The following is a 15,794-nucleotide window of genomic DNA, read 5'->3' as shown; positions in this document are numbered from 1 at the left end:
CCACACCATGGCCCTTGCCCAGCCCATGGCTGGTGAGCAGCTGGGAAGCGAGAGGCAGCTTTTGGATGCTTCAGAGTGCTTTCTGCTTTTGCCATCTTCTCAGAGCAACCATCGGGTCCAAACCTTAAAGTGTCTCTCCAGTCTACATCCATACTGGTGTTTTGGTTGGGTCAGGAGTTTCATTTTTGAATCTAATGTCCTGATCCTTGACGCTCATCCTGTTTCGGTGTCTAGCACAGCTGTCTGGGGATGTGGATTCCTCGCAGAGGAAAAGAAACTGGGAGATGCAGAGGAGCATATCTCATGCACTTCCACACTCTAGAGGTCTTCTGACCGTGGGACTGGACTACAGCTAGTCCTAAGTCCTCAAAACGTGCAGGGTGAATGTCAGGTCCTCAGCATCAGCTGTTCTGCTATACTGTCTACCAATGCAGAAATAGCCATCGTGTGTAATTTTCACATCTGGTTGAAGTTATTTATATGTGCAGTTATTTAAGGTGTCAAATACTGTCTTACTTAGCAAACATTTAAAGACATAGTTAAGTGTAAGCCTCTAATTAAGTGGATGTGTTTAGGTTTAGAACTAGACTTTTCCATATAATAAAGATTTAGAGCCAGTTATTCAGAGGTTAAAAGTCTCAGGGAGGATTTTGGTGGGTTTTCAGAAGGAGTGTTGCCACTCACACTGAAGTAAAATGTTTAAATTTCCTTTAAAATGTGGTCCTTGGGCCTTGGAAGCTGGCTCTTACACCGCGCTGCAAAGCTATGGTGATGTAGGAACCAAGATGTCATGGACTTTTGGTAAGAGCAGGACTCCTAAGCCACTTAGGAACAGACCGTCAGAAATATTAAATCACCTGAACATTAGTTAAGTGCTGATTATATTCAGGAGCTTTTGAAAAATCTATTACTATATTCAGGAGCCTTTGAAAAATCTATTACCTGCATGTTCAGCTACAAGGAGACCTTTACCATCTGGCTTTTATGCTTTGTGACACTTCACAGAGCAATCTATAAATACCTTAAAAACTTGTAGCTATGACTAAGGATACGCAAGTACCTCAGATACTTTTAAAACTTCTGCCCTCACTAGGTTTCACAGTTGGGAGCTTAAGTAAGAATATTTGGAAGCATAAGACAGTTTGGGAATAAATAATTTGTGCGCTGAAGAACACTGCGTAAGCTTTACCTTTTAACAATTTTTTCCCGCTGTTTTTCAGGTAAAGGTGATGTGTTTGGTGATATCTTCTGGAAGGAAACCAGTCTAGCCCATGCATGTGCCAATGTACGGGCTCTGACATACTGCGATTTACATATTATTAAACGAGAAGCCTTGCTCAAAGTGTTGGACTTTTATACTGCTTTTGCAAACTCATTCTCAAGAAATCTCACGCTCACCTGCAATTTGAGGAAACGGGTAAGGTGACCGCTCTTCTTCTCCACTTTCTCTTACAAAGGGATTGCACACTCTTGCAGACTGTTTGCAGTGTTTACAACCCCCAGCTTACTCTTGATGTTTTCAGGTCATTGCAGATTAACTGGCCTTTCAATAAATGTCGTCACTGTTCGTTAATGATGGCTCAATAAAAGTTTCCCGTAGATTTGCAGCTCTGAGAAGCAGTCCTAGCAGGGTGACATATGAATTTCTTTTCCTTTTCTTCACAGTTGCTGGGTTTTGGCTTTTTTTTTTTTTCCCATTGCATAATGTATAAAGTTATATTTTACAGTCTGATGGAATCTAGATTCTATATTTCTGAGGTGAGCTTTCGTCTCTCACCTGCTAAGATAGAGGATGGAGAACAGTCTGATGGATCTGCATGGCATAAAACAACTAGGAGAAATTTATTGATATTAAATAAATAAAATGTACTCAGCAAAAGTATTATATTAATACCTACTTCTCACTTGCATAGCTTAGAATTTTAATATGGCAAGGTTAATATAGCTTGGTAGTGATTTCACATTCACAGCTCACTTCTAAAACCCTCTGCTCATTTTATAATCAATCAGCAATGCTCACTGTCCATTAGTCCTTTCAAAGAACACTCCATCTAAAAATTAATTAGCTATAAGGACGTATCTTGAAAACAGGTTAAGGGATTCTTTAATTCACATTGCGGCTGCAAAATTTAATCTTGATGATGGTTTTTTAAGATTGATGAGCGTTATATAAATTTCATTTGCATAAAGAAATCTCATAACAATGATTTATAGATTATTGAGCATTAAACTGTGATCCTCTAGCTGCTGAAACATTTTTTTTGCAGCTGTACCTACAACATCTCACCTGATAATGTACCGAGACTACCTCAGTATTTCCCAAGACAATTTCAGCCTCTACAATAACAGGAGTACTAGAATTTACTCTTCTGAGTCTAATTTCTCTCTATCCACTGGAGCATCTTACAAATGCTTTTTTTCAAAGGAGTTTTAATTTTTAGTGCATTCTTTGTGCTCATTTCTATACCAAGTATGGCACAAAATACCCTTGGCAAAAAAGCACATGCAATAGGATTACGGTTCCCCTCTGTCTGTGCTGGCAACTGAAAGAGCTGAATTATAATCAGGTTTGGTTCCAGCTTGTCAGCTTACCCCTGACTTGAAGCTTGTTAACTCTGCTTCTGACCCAAAGAAGGGCTTTGGGGTTTGAAAACTGGTTTGGGGTTTCTAGCGATCGCCTCTCTGTTGATAAGATGTCCTCCAAGCCTTGACTTCAGCATCCCCTCCTTGCCATCTCACCTACCTGTGACATGCCACCAGCTACAGTCCTGTGATCACAGGTCTGCTCAGGCGTTACTGACAGTGATTTCATGGGACAAAACAATGCCATGTACATTCTGCCAAAATGTATTCTTTCCTTCTTAAAACTGTGAACCTGTCACTTCAGCTGCCTTCCTGGGACTCCCCTTCCTCCATTAGCCGTGACAAGGTTGTGTACAGCAAAAACACGTACAGATCTTTTCCTGACATGTCGATGTGCTGGAGTTCAACTCTCTAGTCCAGGGATGCATGTCAGGAATAGCCTCTTGGTTGGGTTTTCATGGATTTTGTTCTCTCCCAAACACCCTTTTTAAGGAAAACTGGTTCCCCTGCAGGGCCTTGGCATAGGGAATCACCCAGGGGGAAACACTCATGGAGCTCAGTTTTCCAATACAGATACCTGCTGGGTGTTATGTACATGGACTTTACCATGGGGGCAGTGAATCAAAGCAAGAAGGAGTGATACTTCTAAAGAAATGTTATGTTTTGCAGGAGGAAAGGAAGTGTTTGTTGGGGATATATGTGGGCATTATGTGAGAGTGAAAGAGTCAAAGAAAGGTTGTTTCAATGTGGTACGTGCAGGGTAGAGTTAATTTCACTGAAAGTTGGATTATGATTTCCAAGCTAGTCACTGATCACCTTTATAGACCTTGAGGAATGGTTCCTCCAGAATACAACCATTTGGCCCCTCTTTGGGGCCCCATCTGGGGTGGGAAAACCATCCCCTTTCTTTTGGCTTTTGAGAGAGTGCATCATCACTAACTTTTAGATACCTAGAGTACATCAGATGAACTCCACCTGTGATGTCTCATACAATTTTACTCAAAATGTGTTTTTGGAGGAGTTTTTCTTCTAGTATTGCAGTAAGATGTGCTGAGCCAGAGCCTGGTTTGCAGAAATTCTGTGTATTGTTCCCAGGCACAAAATACATCGTGCTACTTTCGGCACCAGGGACACAATTTAAGTCCTGTTACATAAAGTAATTCAGGGGATTGTTTCAAACCTCCTATCTGCTGAAAGTATACATGATTCCCTGTTGGGCACAGAAGTGTTTGATGGTGAGTTCATCTCTTAAAAAAAAGCAGTGTCATCCAGGACAGTTTCATCAGGTGAACAGAATGCAATTTTTCAGGTAATGAGATCGGGCTGACAGAGCTGCACTGTACTGCAGCAGTTTGTGCTGGAGTCATGTAATCTAAATGAAAATAAAATCATTGTCTCCATTAATTGATTTCAATAGAAATATACTTAGCACTTTTTCTACATAGTCATCACTCGTAAGGTTTGACATTTAATTATAACAAAAATACACTCCTTGCAGTTCTGTGCTCAAGAAAATCACTCTTCTTGCTGTCAAAAATATATAGACAGAATTGTTCTTTCTTCAGGTCTGCTCTTTGAAATACTCCTGCATGTACTTGAGTCCACACACACTCACACGTATTTGTGCTGCATTGTCCCTCAACAAGCACTTAAATGTAGCCGTAGACTGCAAAACAATTTAGACGTTCAAAAGGCTAATAAATTAATAATAGTACTGAGCACGAAAGGTTAGTTCCACATGACAGGGAAGAGAAAGTCACGCTGAAGTTGTTTTCTCACTCCCAAATAACATTTAGAGGCCTGGTATGTTGAGTGACCTACTTAAGGCATCTGCTCAGCGTGCTATTATCAACTCTGGATTTTTGTGTTTTGGTTTTTGTTTTGTTTTTTTTTGTGTGTGTTGGGTAGCTCAGCCTTCGTGCTGCATTTGAGAGCACATAAAGTAATCATGCCTGCTAGCTTTTCGACCTGCAGTCATCTCTCCTGCCCTGGGTGGTGAGGTGACTTTTAATCTGTAATTGCAAGGTATTGCAGCATACTGTGTTTCGTGCTCTGAAATCTTTACGGCACATCTAACATCACTAATGCACACTCCAAGGCAGAACCAGGACTCGGAGCTTTTTTTCCAAACTGGGAAAAATAATTAATCTAGAAAGATATTCTTTAAAATCACAATGAGATTACATAGTTGCCTCTGAAGACTGAAAGTTATAAAGCAGTATTTAGGATGATTCTTCAAAGAGTTAATTACTGCCTTCTGATGTTGGAAGAGAATATTAATAATGTGTAATTCATTAAGTGCCTTTCAAGGTTTCACACAGCTGGAGCAGGGCCTCTCTGCGAGCCTGAGCCATGGAGCTGGGCCTGAGGACGGGAGCCAAGACAGGCCTCTCGGAGGCTCAGACCAGCATAACTAAATGTACATTTTATTGTTGGTGAAAATTCAGGAAGGCAGGCCTACATCAAGTCACCAGATGTGTTCCCACAGAAAACAAGAGATCAGCTGAAATATTTTTAAAGGGTTTTTTTTTCCGTTTTCTCATCATTGCTTCAATTTGCACCAGCTAAGGTGCCACTTCCCGCTAACTGCCAGACCAGCGCAGGCTGTGCAAGTGCAGGAAAAAATCAAACTGAAATTTGGGCCTTCCTGAAATCATGGCTAAAATTCTCCTGTGCTTCAGTAATGCAAAGATTTCCCTCCACCAACTTTTAAGATGTAGGGTCCCATACTACTGTTTTCTACCATGAGCAAAATTGGTTGTGTTAAAGAATTGAGTCAGGAGCAGCCATGAAAGAGAACAATTGTCTGTATAGGAGCTCTGGTGCGTTTGCCTTTGGAAAGTGTGCTGGAGGGAGAGCCAAGGAGATGCAAGGAGAGAAGAGTGACTTTAAGGCACTAAAATGCCGTCCAGAGAGGCTCGGTTCTTTTCCCCATGATGCTTTTAAAGCCAGGGACAACACTGTGAGTGACTGGTGTTATCTAGTTCCCCCAGCACACTGTGAATCTCTGAGGCTTTTCAGCAGGTGAGGCCATCAGACTGTCTTAACGCACGTCCTGTCTTTCTGTTTCAGATTAGAATAATTTATTTTTAAATTTTTACCTCTTGTTTTTGATTGAGGTTTTAGTGAATTGCATGTTGTTTCTTGACTGAATCACTCGTCGTTTCCGTGTCACGTAGTTTTTAGAAAAGCTTTATTTTAATTTGAATTCTGCGTTCATGTCTCCTAAAAGTGAAGGTTGCACCAAGGTTCATTCAGGATCCCTCTTCTTTTTTGATTTTAAGGCTCTCCAGATGGCGTCCTATATTAGCAAGTGTCCTGATGCAGAGCAGTGTCAGAGACAGAAATCATTGCTCTGCATATTGGCCCTTGCTCCTGAAGGTTGCACATGTTCTGGTGAACCTGAGGACTTTCACAGGTTTTGACCTGTGAAAGCCATTTACAATTACAGCATCTTAATTCAGAGCTGTTTGCACTTTGCCGCTGGTGCTCACACTCAGGCCTGAGCTGTGGGGAGTGACTTGCTCATATAGGAAGGGATCAGAGTATCATCCTTGGGTAACTCTGGCAAACAGAAAGCTGCAGGGTAACTGTGGAGCTAGGCATGCTGAGCACCTCCTCTGCCCAGTGGTCCATCTGCGCTGACAGGTCCATCATCTATTTTCACCTTTTTCAGTCTATTATTGGGAGCTTTTGCCATGTGGGACAGTGATGATGGCAAAACCTATCTGGGAAAAATGAGTTTTTCCATCGTTATTAATGAAGGGAAGCAAGGGACAAAAATGTGCTGCATAGGTAGCTGCTGTGACTAATAATGTAGATCAGCTGGTGGGGGCTTCAGTGGGGTCTTGGACTCCCATTCTGTGATAGGGAATGTGCCTGCTCCCAGGCTGGTACTTGGTCTTCATCCATCTCTTACCCCTGGTACTTTTCTTTTGTGTGTACAGTTTATTCCTCTGTTGGTTTGAGGCAGTGGCCAGGGTCTCAGGGAGCCCAGGATCAAGCCTCTGGAAGGGTAGATCCAACAGATCAATTTCTATTATGGCTTGTATGACCAGCAGGCTTTTGGCGTGACTTAGAGTTTGTTTGTAACTCCATGGCTTGCTCAAGCCTCTTGAAAATCACTTTGATCTACTTCTTGACGGCAATGTGGATGGCATGTTTCCATTCCCTGTCTGTATCTTTTCAGGGACTCGATAATATGTCCTGCTGCTTGCTGCCCCTAGCTGAGGCAAGGGGATGCAGGGGGGTTCTCCTGCCAGGCATGGTGACACCTCCTATTACTTCCTGGGGCCAAAGCACAAAGTGATGTTAGTCACATTGTGTTTGGGAGTTTACAACTCTTGATTCATTACTGCAGTAACAGGCAACTCTCTTGAAAACATGGCAAAGGATTCGCAGCTCACCTCTTACTTTTCCGCCTCTCTCCTCATTTAAGCAATAAGGTCAGCTCAATTTGGACATAAAGGGGGAACTTCATGCTCCCTCTCACAGACTAGCCTTGCCTTTAATTTCACCAAATTCCTTTCTCTATCTCTATGTGAGAAAGGAAAGATTGTTTTACCCTGTCTCAGGATACCCTTTCCTGTCCCTCTCTGATTTTTAGTTATCTGGGCTTTTTTCTCTTATTTTGTGTGAATATATTGTCCCAGAAAATGAAGTCTTATAGCTATAGTTTAGCTGTAGCGACAGCTTAACATGATTACAGAGCAAATAAATTATACCCTCTAAAATCAATATGGTTTTGTTTTCTTCACATCTTAGCAGACTCGGCAGCTTCCGTTATGCTTGAAGAACCTTCCACTTAAGACAATTTTTTGAAGAATCTTTGTTGTTTGGCTTCATTACATTCACAGCTATCTCCAGATATGTTAATATTCCATTCCAGTATTTCCTGAAGGACTGTTTCGTGGATTTAGACCTGATACCACCACTGATGGTGTCTAGACTTACCTATTGAATGTGCATGGGACAGAAGAGCCCACTTCAAACACTCAAACAACGTGGCCTCCTCCCACCTGGCAATTGACTGTGGTCCGTGGCTGCTCTGTGCCCAGGAATTTCTTGAGAAACTGCTAATGACTCTGGGCCAAACCCATCTGAGGGATTTGTCTGTATGGAGAATGGAACCATTCCTTGTGTATTTGTGGCTGTGTGATTGCAGACAGCCCAGCACAGTCCGTGCTACACCTTCAGTCATCAAGGGGCCCACACGATTCCTTCTGCATGAGGGTTACAGATCTGAGGCTGGAGTTTTTCTGCAGGTCTTCCCTCCCCTCTCCTGCTCCCTTGGGCAATTCCTTGTGTCTTTCCTCCCCTTCGGGGGCATGGGGATTTGAGTTTGAGACAGTCGAAGCAAGGAAGTTAGTCCTTGGAGGACCATTCATGACTTTGCTAGGTAGAAGAGCAGCATAAAAATTCAGAGAGAAAGCTTCAGCAGCGTTACCTTCACCCCTCTGTGCCTCTCTGCCAGACGGCATGGGACAGCTGTCTGAGCAGAGCGATGGCTGTAAAAGCTGTCGATGGGTTTGCTTTCTCACTCTTTTTTTTTTCTTGGTAGCTGTGAACCTGACGCTTTTCTGTGTGCCTCACTCCCTCCCCTCTCCTTCTCCCCACTTCATCATCTCCCTTATGGTGATCTCTTCTGGGCACCCTTCAGGTCACACGGACTGTGGGAAATCGGGGGTGTGGGAGCAGTCACACCTCTGAGCCCCTCTCTGGAGACACAAAGGGAGGACAGCGGTTTTCTCTCCTCCGACAAGCACAACATTCTCCCTTGGCTGTGACCATGTTTGTGGACAGGTGCAGAAGTGGGTGATAAACCTGAAATCTCTCCTCTCCTTACCACCTCTAGCACCTGAGTATCTTAGTGAGTGTTTAAGTACTTACCTGAAAAACAAGGCACTCTGTACTCCTCAGGGTCCTTGGGAGATCTGGGGTAGTATGGGCTTGTGGCACAGTCTGGATTAATACATTTTGCTTTTAGACTGCAGGCAGATGCAGAGATTAGCCAGCGCACAGTCATCTTTAATAGTCTTTCAGAGCCACATTAATCCCACAGGGTACCAGCAGGCCCCTGTTCTATTCTGAATATAATCTCTAAATTAAATACCTTCCTCAGAGGTCCTGACCCTGCTTCTGTGAGGCAGTGAGAGGCAAAGCACCATGAACTTTGTTAAAAGTAGGACTCAGCTCAATTCTGATAATCCTTTGACATTACAGAGGTAGACATATTTTTTTTCCCAGACATGTAGCTTCTCTTTCTAAATCTAAATCAAAAGGACATTTGATCCTGTTTGTTGGGCTATTATTTTAGTGTAGGTTTTTGTTGAGAAATGCAAGGCAATTTAGCATACTTTTCGTTCAAGGATCTTTGAACAGCATGGTATGGCTGAAAAAAAAAAAATCACATGTGCTGATGTGCTGCTTTCTGCATGCAGGGACTCAGCAGCTGTTATGAAAGGCACTCTACTGATTTATCCCAGCGAAAGGTATCAGTGTCTCTTCTTCCGGCAGGCAATGCAAACTGAGTCATTTATTAGTGTGTGGAAAGATCATTAAATGTGAAAAGTCAGGGATGGGCAGCATCCATAGGAAAACAGAAGTGTAAACTGGCTATGTTAAAGTGAAGATCCAGATTGATGACAATTTGCTATTGTGCTTTTTGTGAATTAATACAATTTTCTTGTTTAGAAAGCTCTCATAATTAAGAGACTCTCCTTAGTTGGCTCAGAAAGCTTTCTGCAGGCTGTCTGCTAATATTGATTCAGAGCAGTGTTGCTTGCACCGGACTTGAATGATGATAAAAAAATAAATCAAAGGTTTACTATTTTTAATCTCATAAATATTAAAGATAAATATTTTGTGTTCACCTCCCCTCATTGATTAAAACTGATGCTTTTAATCTCTTCCAGCTGCTAGGGAAGGGGAGGCAATGTGCGTGGTGCAATGGGAAGCAAAATTGCCCTTTAATTTTTGATTGCCAGTTAAGAAGGTTTTTATCATCAGCTCCTCCTGTGTTTTTATGTTGTGATGAGCATTGGCCCTGGCAACTCAGCCAGAAGCAGATCACCATCCCTGTCCCTGAGCTTCTCCTGTGGGCTGTGGCTTTGCCAGGCTTAGCTCTACGGCAGCTCTTCTTTGGGCAGGCGTCCTAACAAAGCCAGTCTCCCCCTGCTAGTTTTATGTGACTCCTCTGGTGCCTAATATGTCATGGGAGTGTTACAAATGCACGTGTTACTGCTGAGTGTAGCCAATTTATTCTGTGATGCCTTCAGTGTCCCTGGGAGCTGCCAGTTCCCTGCTTTTGGGCCGCCTCCATTATATAGAACTGTGCCTAGTGCTGAGGCCACCAGTGTCTGAGCAGGTAAGATTTGCACAGAAAGTGGGGAAAGAGGTCTGTTGTGTTATCTCACCCCTCTCCAAACAATTAGCCCAGAGCAGTGAATGTCTTTTTGCATGAGCTGCTGAGCCTAATTATCAGATAGATCTACAACTTTTCCAACATGAGAACCAAAAAAAAGAGGGGGAAATGTTACAAAATGGAGATTATTAATTCCAAGTGCTTTGGTTGCTTCTGTCCTTGCTTCCTGGAGCTGAACAGCAGACATTTTAGTTACTCAACACAGTATGACTTGCAGGTATAAAAATGAGTTTCTACACCAGACTTCTCACTCCTCAAACCTTACTTCTACAAAACTGGGAATGCCAGTTGCGATGCACCCAAAACTGTGTCTGGGGAAAGAGAACTTCTGCATGCTCATTGGGATCATAGAAATGGATTCCCAGAAGCTCCACAAGGAGCAGACAGAGCTTTAGCATTGATCCAAGTGGGAGTTTTCTGGCTCTGCCCAAAATGGGATCAGTTTCCTCCAATCTAGAAATGATCGGTAACAGGTTCACAGCTGTTTTGCATGGGAGAATGCACTGATTTTATTCTTGCCTCCCCCTCTTCAGACAGGGTTTTGCCTTGGGTTGCACATAAAGGCTTCTCAGCAGTTACATACTATAAGCCTGTAAAATGCTAAATAAAACTCCCTGCATAAGTTCTTTGTTTTCTGTGTAATTATAAATCCATCCATTTATTGTTTTGCAGGACACACTTCACCCAAATGTGCTGCTTCAGCATGTGATAATCATCACGGCCGTGCAAATCCTAGATTTACCTTGCTTTGAATGCTATTTTTGCCTTCTACAGCAAAGAAATAGTGCATGTAGGAAAGTATTAAATTGTATACAAAGTGCAAGAGAAACTTTGTGGGAAAGCTTGCCTGAATCCCACTAGTTTTAGTTAAAAATAAAACCCAGCCTGTCACTTCCAACTTAGTGATGGCTGATTGACTGTGCCTTTTTTAATTGCCAGTGAGTTGCTGTGATTAGCAAGCTGCTGCAGTTTAGGTCCTATGTGAAAGAAGTCTGGACAAACAGTTTTGAGAGTAGCTGATTTCCATAATGCCAGAGGTGGGCATAGTTGTCGGGACGGACAGAGGGATTCCAGGAGGCACCTGAAATAATGTGAATCCCCTATTGTTGCACTTTTGAGCAACTTGCTGAAAGGCAAAAATCTTCTGTGTTTTTAGGAAGGAATATATATTATTAATGCATGTTTTTTCCTCATATTTTTACTTCTCCATTTTCACAGCCCTTAGTCTTAATCTGTTTCCTTTCCTAAAGATAACAAAAGCATAATATAGTTTTCAGATGTAGGTTATTGTTGAAAAAGGAGCATAGTGTAAGCAGTTACAAAGGTCTCTGATTTTCTGAACTCCATTAATTAAACTGTCAGTGATCTTTTGAACCTTGGGACCTCCCTTCAGACTTTTTGATGAATTGCAGAAATCTGCCTTCAGCTTTCAAAAAGATCTTGTATGGTGCTTCCTATCTAAATATTTCCATCAGTCCCTGTACTTCCAGACTTACATCTCCATGCCCCATAAGTACATATCCCTTTTGGAAACAGTCCATTGTCATCTGTTTTATATTACAGACAGCACTCCCGTTACCACAGGAACAGGCTTTGGCTTTTCCTGAGAGCCCAAAACACTTTGCACTCCCTTAAAGATGTGAAAATGGAGACCTAAGCAACCAGCAGATGACAGCAGCAAAGAACAGCCATTTCTAAGCAGGATATTTCTACCAGTTAGCTGAATGTAGCATTTTTATTAAGATTAGCTTTGCTTTTCCACTTGTGTGCGTCGCTCACCCCTCAGTGCACGTGCATCCAGTTTTCCTTCTCCGTGTCCCTGATTTTATCAGGGCATCTCAGTACTTAATTTCTGTGTCTGTTTTCACTGATTCTGCCTTCCTTGACTGCCTGCCATGGTAATGAATTTCCATCTACATCGTGTGTCTAAGGCAAATCCATTTTTAAATGGAACAGTTGTTGGTAGTTTAGAGCAGCTCAATTTTGAATGACACCCATCCTTCTCTGAGGCTGTATTAGCCCTCCTGCCAAAGTAGAAATGTAGATAGATGAGCCGAATGGTGCAAGTTTTTAATGTGTTATTAATTGTCCTTGTTTCCACTTGTTAAAGGACTTAGCCAATACCCTCAAGATGTTCTACAAAAGTACATGAATAATAATTTACAAGCACAACACAGCCATTCATTAATATGCCAAACAGATGCCTGGTTGATCTGCATGAACCATCAGCTATACCTTAAAGCATTTATCAGAAAGTTTGAACCAAGGCATTATTTGCCCTGTGGTCCATCAGGATCATGTCCCATGAAGAGCTTCTCCCAGACCAGTTGTGCTCAAATTCAGCCCCATGTGTCAGATATCTGTAGTAGGGTAGGTAAGGACTGTGCTTGGACAGAGATTGACCTTGCAAAATCCCCAACAGCCTTCTTCAACCTTACTAGCCTTCTTGTGAGCAGATGCTCTTGCTCTGTGGATCAGCCCTGCCCCACTGGTGGAACATCTGGCACAGCTGCACATCTGTAGGCATCCCCTAGCATCTAAGATGGGTGCTGGACCCCAGCAAGGAGAGTCAACCTCCTAGAAGTGCCTGGACAAGACTTTCATGGGAGAAGGTGACTGAAGAACTGGTGTCTTATGTGGGAGGCTTAGACTCAGCTGGATTTTTCAGACACCAGAAAAAAAAAAATCGATCAAAACAGAGAAGATGCTTTAGCCAAAGTCTCAGGGGTCAAAAGAACTGCTGGGAAGGGAACGCAGCATCTGAGATGGAAAGGTAACAGAGCCAGAGATCTGTACTTCTGTCTGGTGTCTCTCTTCATCCTTGCAGCAGCATTCATCCTGTACCAGCTGGTGTTTTGTTAATTGTGTGTGCACAGGGAATGGCAGAAAAGATACAAACAGTGTGTAAACAGGGTGCAGCATAGTCACAAATGGGGAAATACAGAATCATCAACGTTATCGATTGCAAAAACCTGTTATTTGTTCAGGTGCAGGGTTTTCTTACTAGCCTCAGACAGGGGGAGAGGACAAATCAACTGGACTAACTCCAAGTCTACATGACGAGGTCATTTCTGATCACTTTTAAAGCCAGATTTGCCAAAGTATACAATACTGAGGATTACAAACTAATTTGTTTGGGTCTGGAGCAATGAGATAAGCTAAGGCTGCAAAAACAGCAGGCTCAGCCTCTAAGGAGCATCCTGTGTCAGTGCCTTAATACATGGATAGGAGCATAAAACAGTGCTGATGAGCTTTACAGAGATCCACATCTAGGAAAGAGGTGATGGCTGTGATATAGGTGTTAGGGAAAATCAAATGAAAAAAAATGAAGGACCTTTTTCCCAATAATAGACTAAATGCCAGGACCCAATAGAATGATACCCACAACTAGGATATAGCCAGATCACTAAAATCCTCCCCAGCAGAGCCTTATCTTATTGTCATGAAAGCCCAGGGATTGATTTGATGCAGTCAGTATGTAAATGGGAAGGAAATGGTTCTTCACCATACCATCTGTTCATCCCATCCCCATAGCCCTACTAGTTAACTCTCCTGTACTGTCTCTTCCTCTTGCTGATACCCTTCAGAAATAAATACAAAGCTCTGCAGAGTCACCAGTTCCTCAGTCACTTCTTCTGAGGTTAGAGAAAACATCTGATGGTCTCTTTGGGGACAGGCAGAGCACTTGGTCCTCCCTGGGTGTTTGTCACATAGGAAACCTGCTGGGTTTGCTCGCAAGAGGCTCTGATACAACTATCATTAGCTACTTCATTTCTGCAGAAGTAACCTTCAGGGAACAGCGCACCTCTCTTTGTGGGGAAGTTTCACATGGCTGATGCAGTATTTCCGTGCTCTCATAGGGAGTTTGCTAGTTGGTGGATAATTCTCCTCCAGGCTCTTCTGGCTGTGGGTGATTTTCCTTGACTTTCTGCCCCAGAGAGGAAGAACTCTTCCCTGGTGCAGGTTCACATATAAGGACATATTAGCAACATCATTGAAATGGGATTTTTGCGCTCTAAAAAAATTTCATTTAATTATGCCATAAATAGAAGGCCTCTGCTCTGCTGCCAGTTACAGATGTCTCTGAAAAACTGTAATACCTTCAATCTCTTGGGCTAAAGCACCCTCAGTGGCAGCTCTACCAACCACTTCTGGCTAAAGGGAGATGCTTAGGTGAAATTAGCACTTCCTTTTCATAGTATATTTCTTCTTGACTGGGTAATCTTCAATGTTTGCATGCTTATGTCTTGAGTCTTTTCTTCTCTTCAAGGGTTTGCCCCCACTGAAGTGCTGGCTGCAATCATATTAAAGGCAATTACAGGATGTTTCAACATCCAGCTCTCCTTACTCACACACTGCCAACTGAGAGCTCTTGGCTGGGAAAATTTTAGCTCCTGCTGGGTGAGATGTTTCACTTGAAGAATCCCAGGGATACTTGTTAAGATTATTTTATTAGCTTTCTATAGTTAAATGAAGTAGACATTAGAAGTTTAAATAACCTTTTGCTCTTTTTTTACCTGTTAAATTTGAATTTCTCAATGGTTCAACTGAGTTATTTCACATCTATTATGTGGTGGGCTGACCCTTTCTTTCAGTCAGTGAGTGATCTGCCAGAGGTGTTCATCTTTTCTGAGCCTTGATTTTGATTTAAGGTAATTGCCAGGTCACGCTGACAGTGGGTTTTGTTCTGGCAGAGATGTGAGTTGCTGAATTGCCCTGGTTCGTTCTCCCTTGCAGCATCCCTGTGGCTTTGTTTGCAGGGTATCCCATGGGAAAGGTAGCACAGGGATACGCTCAACAGTCATCTGAGCTTAGGTTTCATCCAAAAGATCTGTAGAAAGGGAGTGAGCACTGTCAGCACTTACCTGGATTTGATCCAGGCAGGTTCAGTTTTCTCTGGTATAGCAATAGGCTGTGTTTATGAGTCAAGAAGGAAAAGTAGTAACTGCAAGGTAACTTTAGTGTGGCTGTTTGGCTGAAAGCAAAACCATAGTGCAGTGCAAGCTTTGGGCTTGAAAGCAGCAGGTCCAGATTAGAACAGATATGAATTGAGCCTAATTAATCCTGCCTTTTTTCAGGGGGATGCTACGATGCTGCAATGGGGACCTTTGTTCCCTTCTCTGAGGTGCAGCGTAGACATACCCTCACCTTCAGCCCCAGGAGCATTTAAATGATCAAGTCCTTGCCTGGGATCTAGAAGCAAAGGGGAAACAAGCAAATGACTGTCCAGCCACCAGCCTAAATCTTTTTTCTCAGGAACACTACCATGTTTTTGAAGTAGCTTGAATTTGGATTCAGTGCTTCTCCCTACCAGACTGGTCTCCACTATGAGACCCCCTTCAGGTGAGGAATGTCTATCAGTGAGAGAGCAGCACGATTTACCTCTGGTTTGTAATATGGAAAGATACAACAAGGTTTGATGCCTTGGCTCTTCAAGCTACAGAGGCGGCCCATTGTCCCTTTTGTTTCGCTCTCTTGTTCATATGTTCTACCATTTAAAATTATTTCTTCATTTCTGACTCATCACTTCCAAACAAAACTGATGGTGTTCTACATCACATGGCAGTGGAAGTGCTTTGTTTTAATTGAAGCTCCTGTTATAAAAGCTTTTCAATAAATCAACAAAACCTTGCAAATGATGAAGTGAACAGAGTAGCTGGTAGCACATTCTGTATAAAACCGAAGTTTCTGAAAGCCAGGGAGAATGTCCTCAATGTCAGAAGCAAGGCTGATAGCAAGAGGCGTTATCTTTTGTTAGACGAGTTGATATAGCTGGAAAAAAAATCAA

General features: G+C 42.5%; 1 protein-coding gene across 1 annotated transcript in view; it reads left to right on the top strand.

Moving 5' to 3' along the window:
• The window catches only part of KCNH5 (potassium voltage-gated channel subfamily H member 5), a gene marked incomplete at its 3' end in the record, with an annotated part of 157,334 nt that overhangs the window by 126,889 nt on the left and 14,651 nt on the right, over nucleotides 1–15,794 (top strand). Inside the window, exon 10 of the mRNA XM_082058753.1 lies at nucleotides 1,221–1,417. Within this exon, the coding sequence (XP_081914879.1) occupies nucleotides 1,221–1,417 (197 nt within the window). The remainder of the gene's footprint in view (nucleotides 1–1,220; nucleotides 1,418–15,794) is intronic.

Source organism: Streptopelia decaocto (genome assembly GCF_964273445.1).
Source record: "Streptopelia decaocto genome assembly, chromosome: 7".
In the NCBI taxonomy this organism is placed as follows: Eukaryota; Metazoa; Chordata; class Aves; order Columbiformes; family Columbidae; genus Streptopelia; species Streptopelia decaocto.
This window is presented reverse-complemented; position numbering and strand designations above follow the sequence as displayed.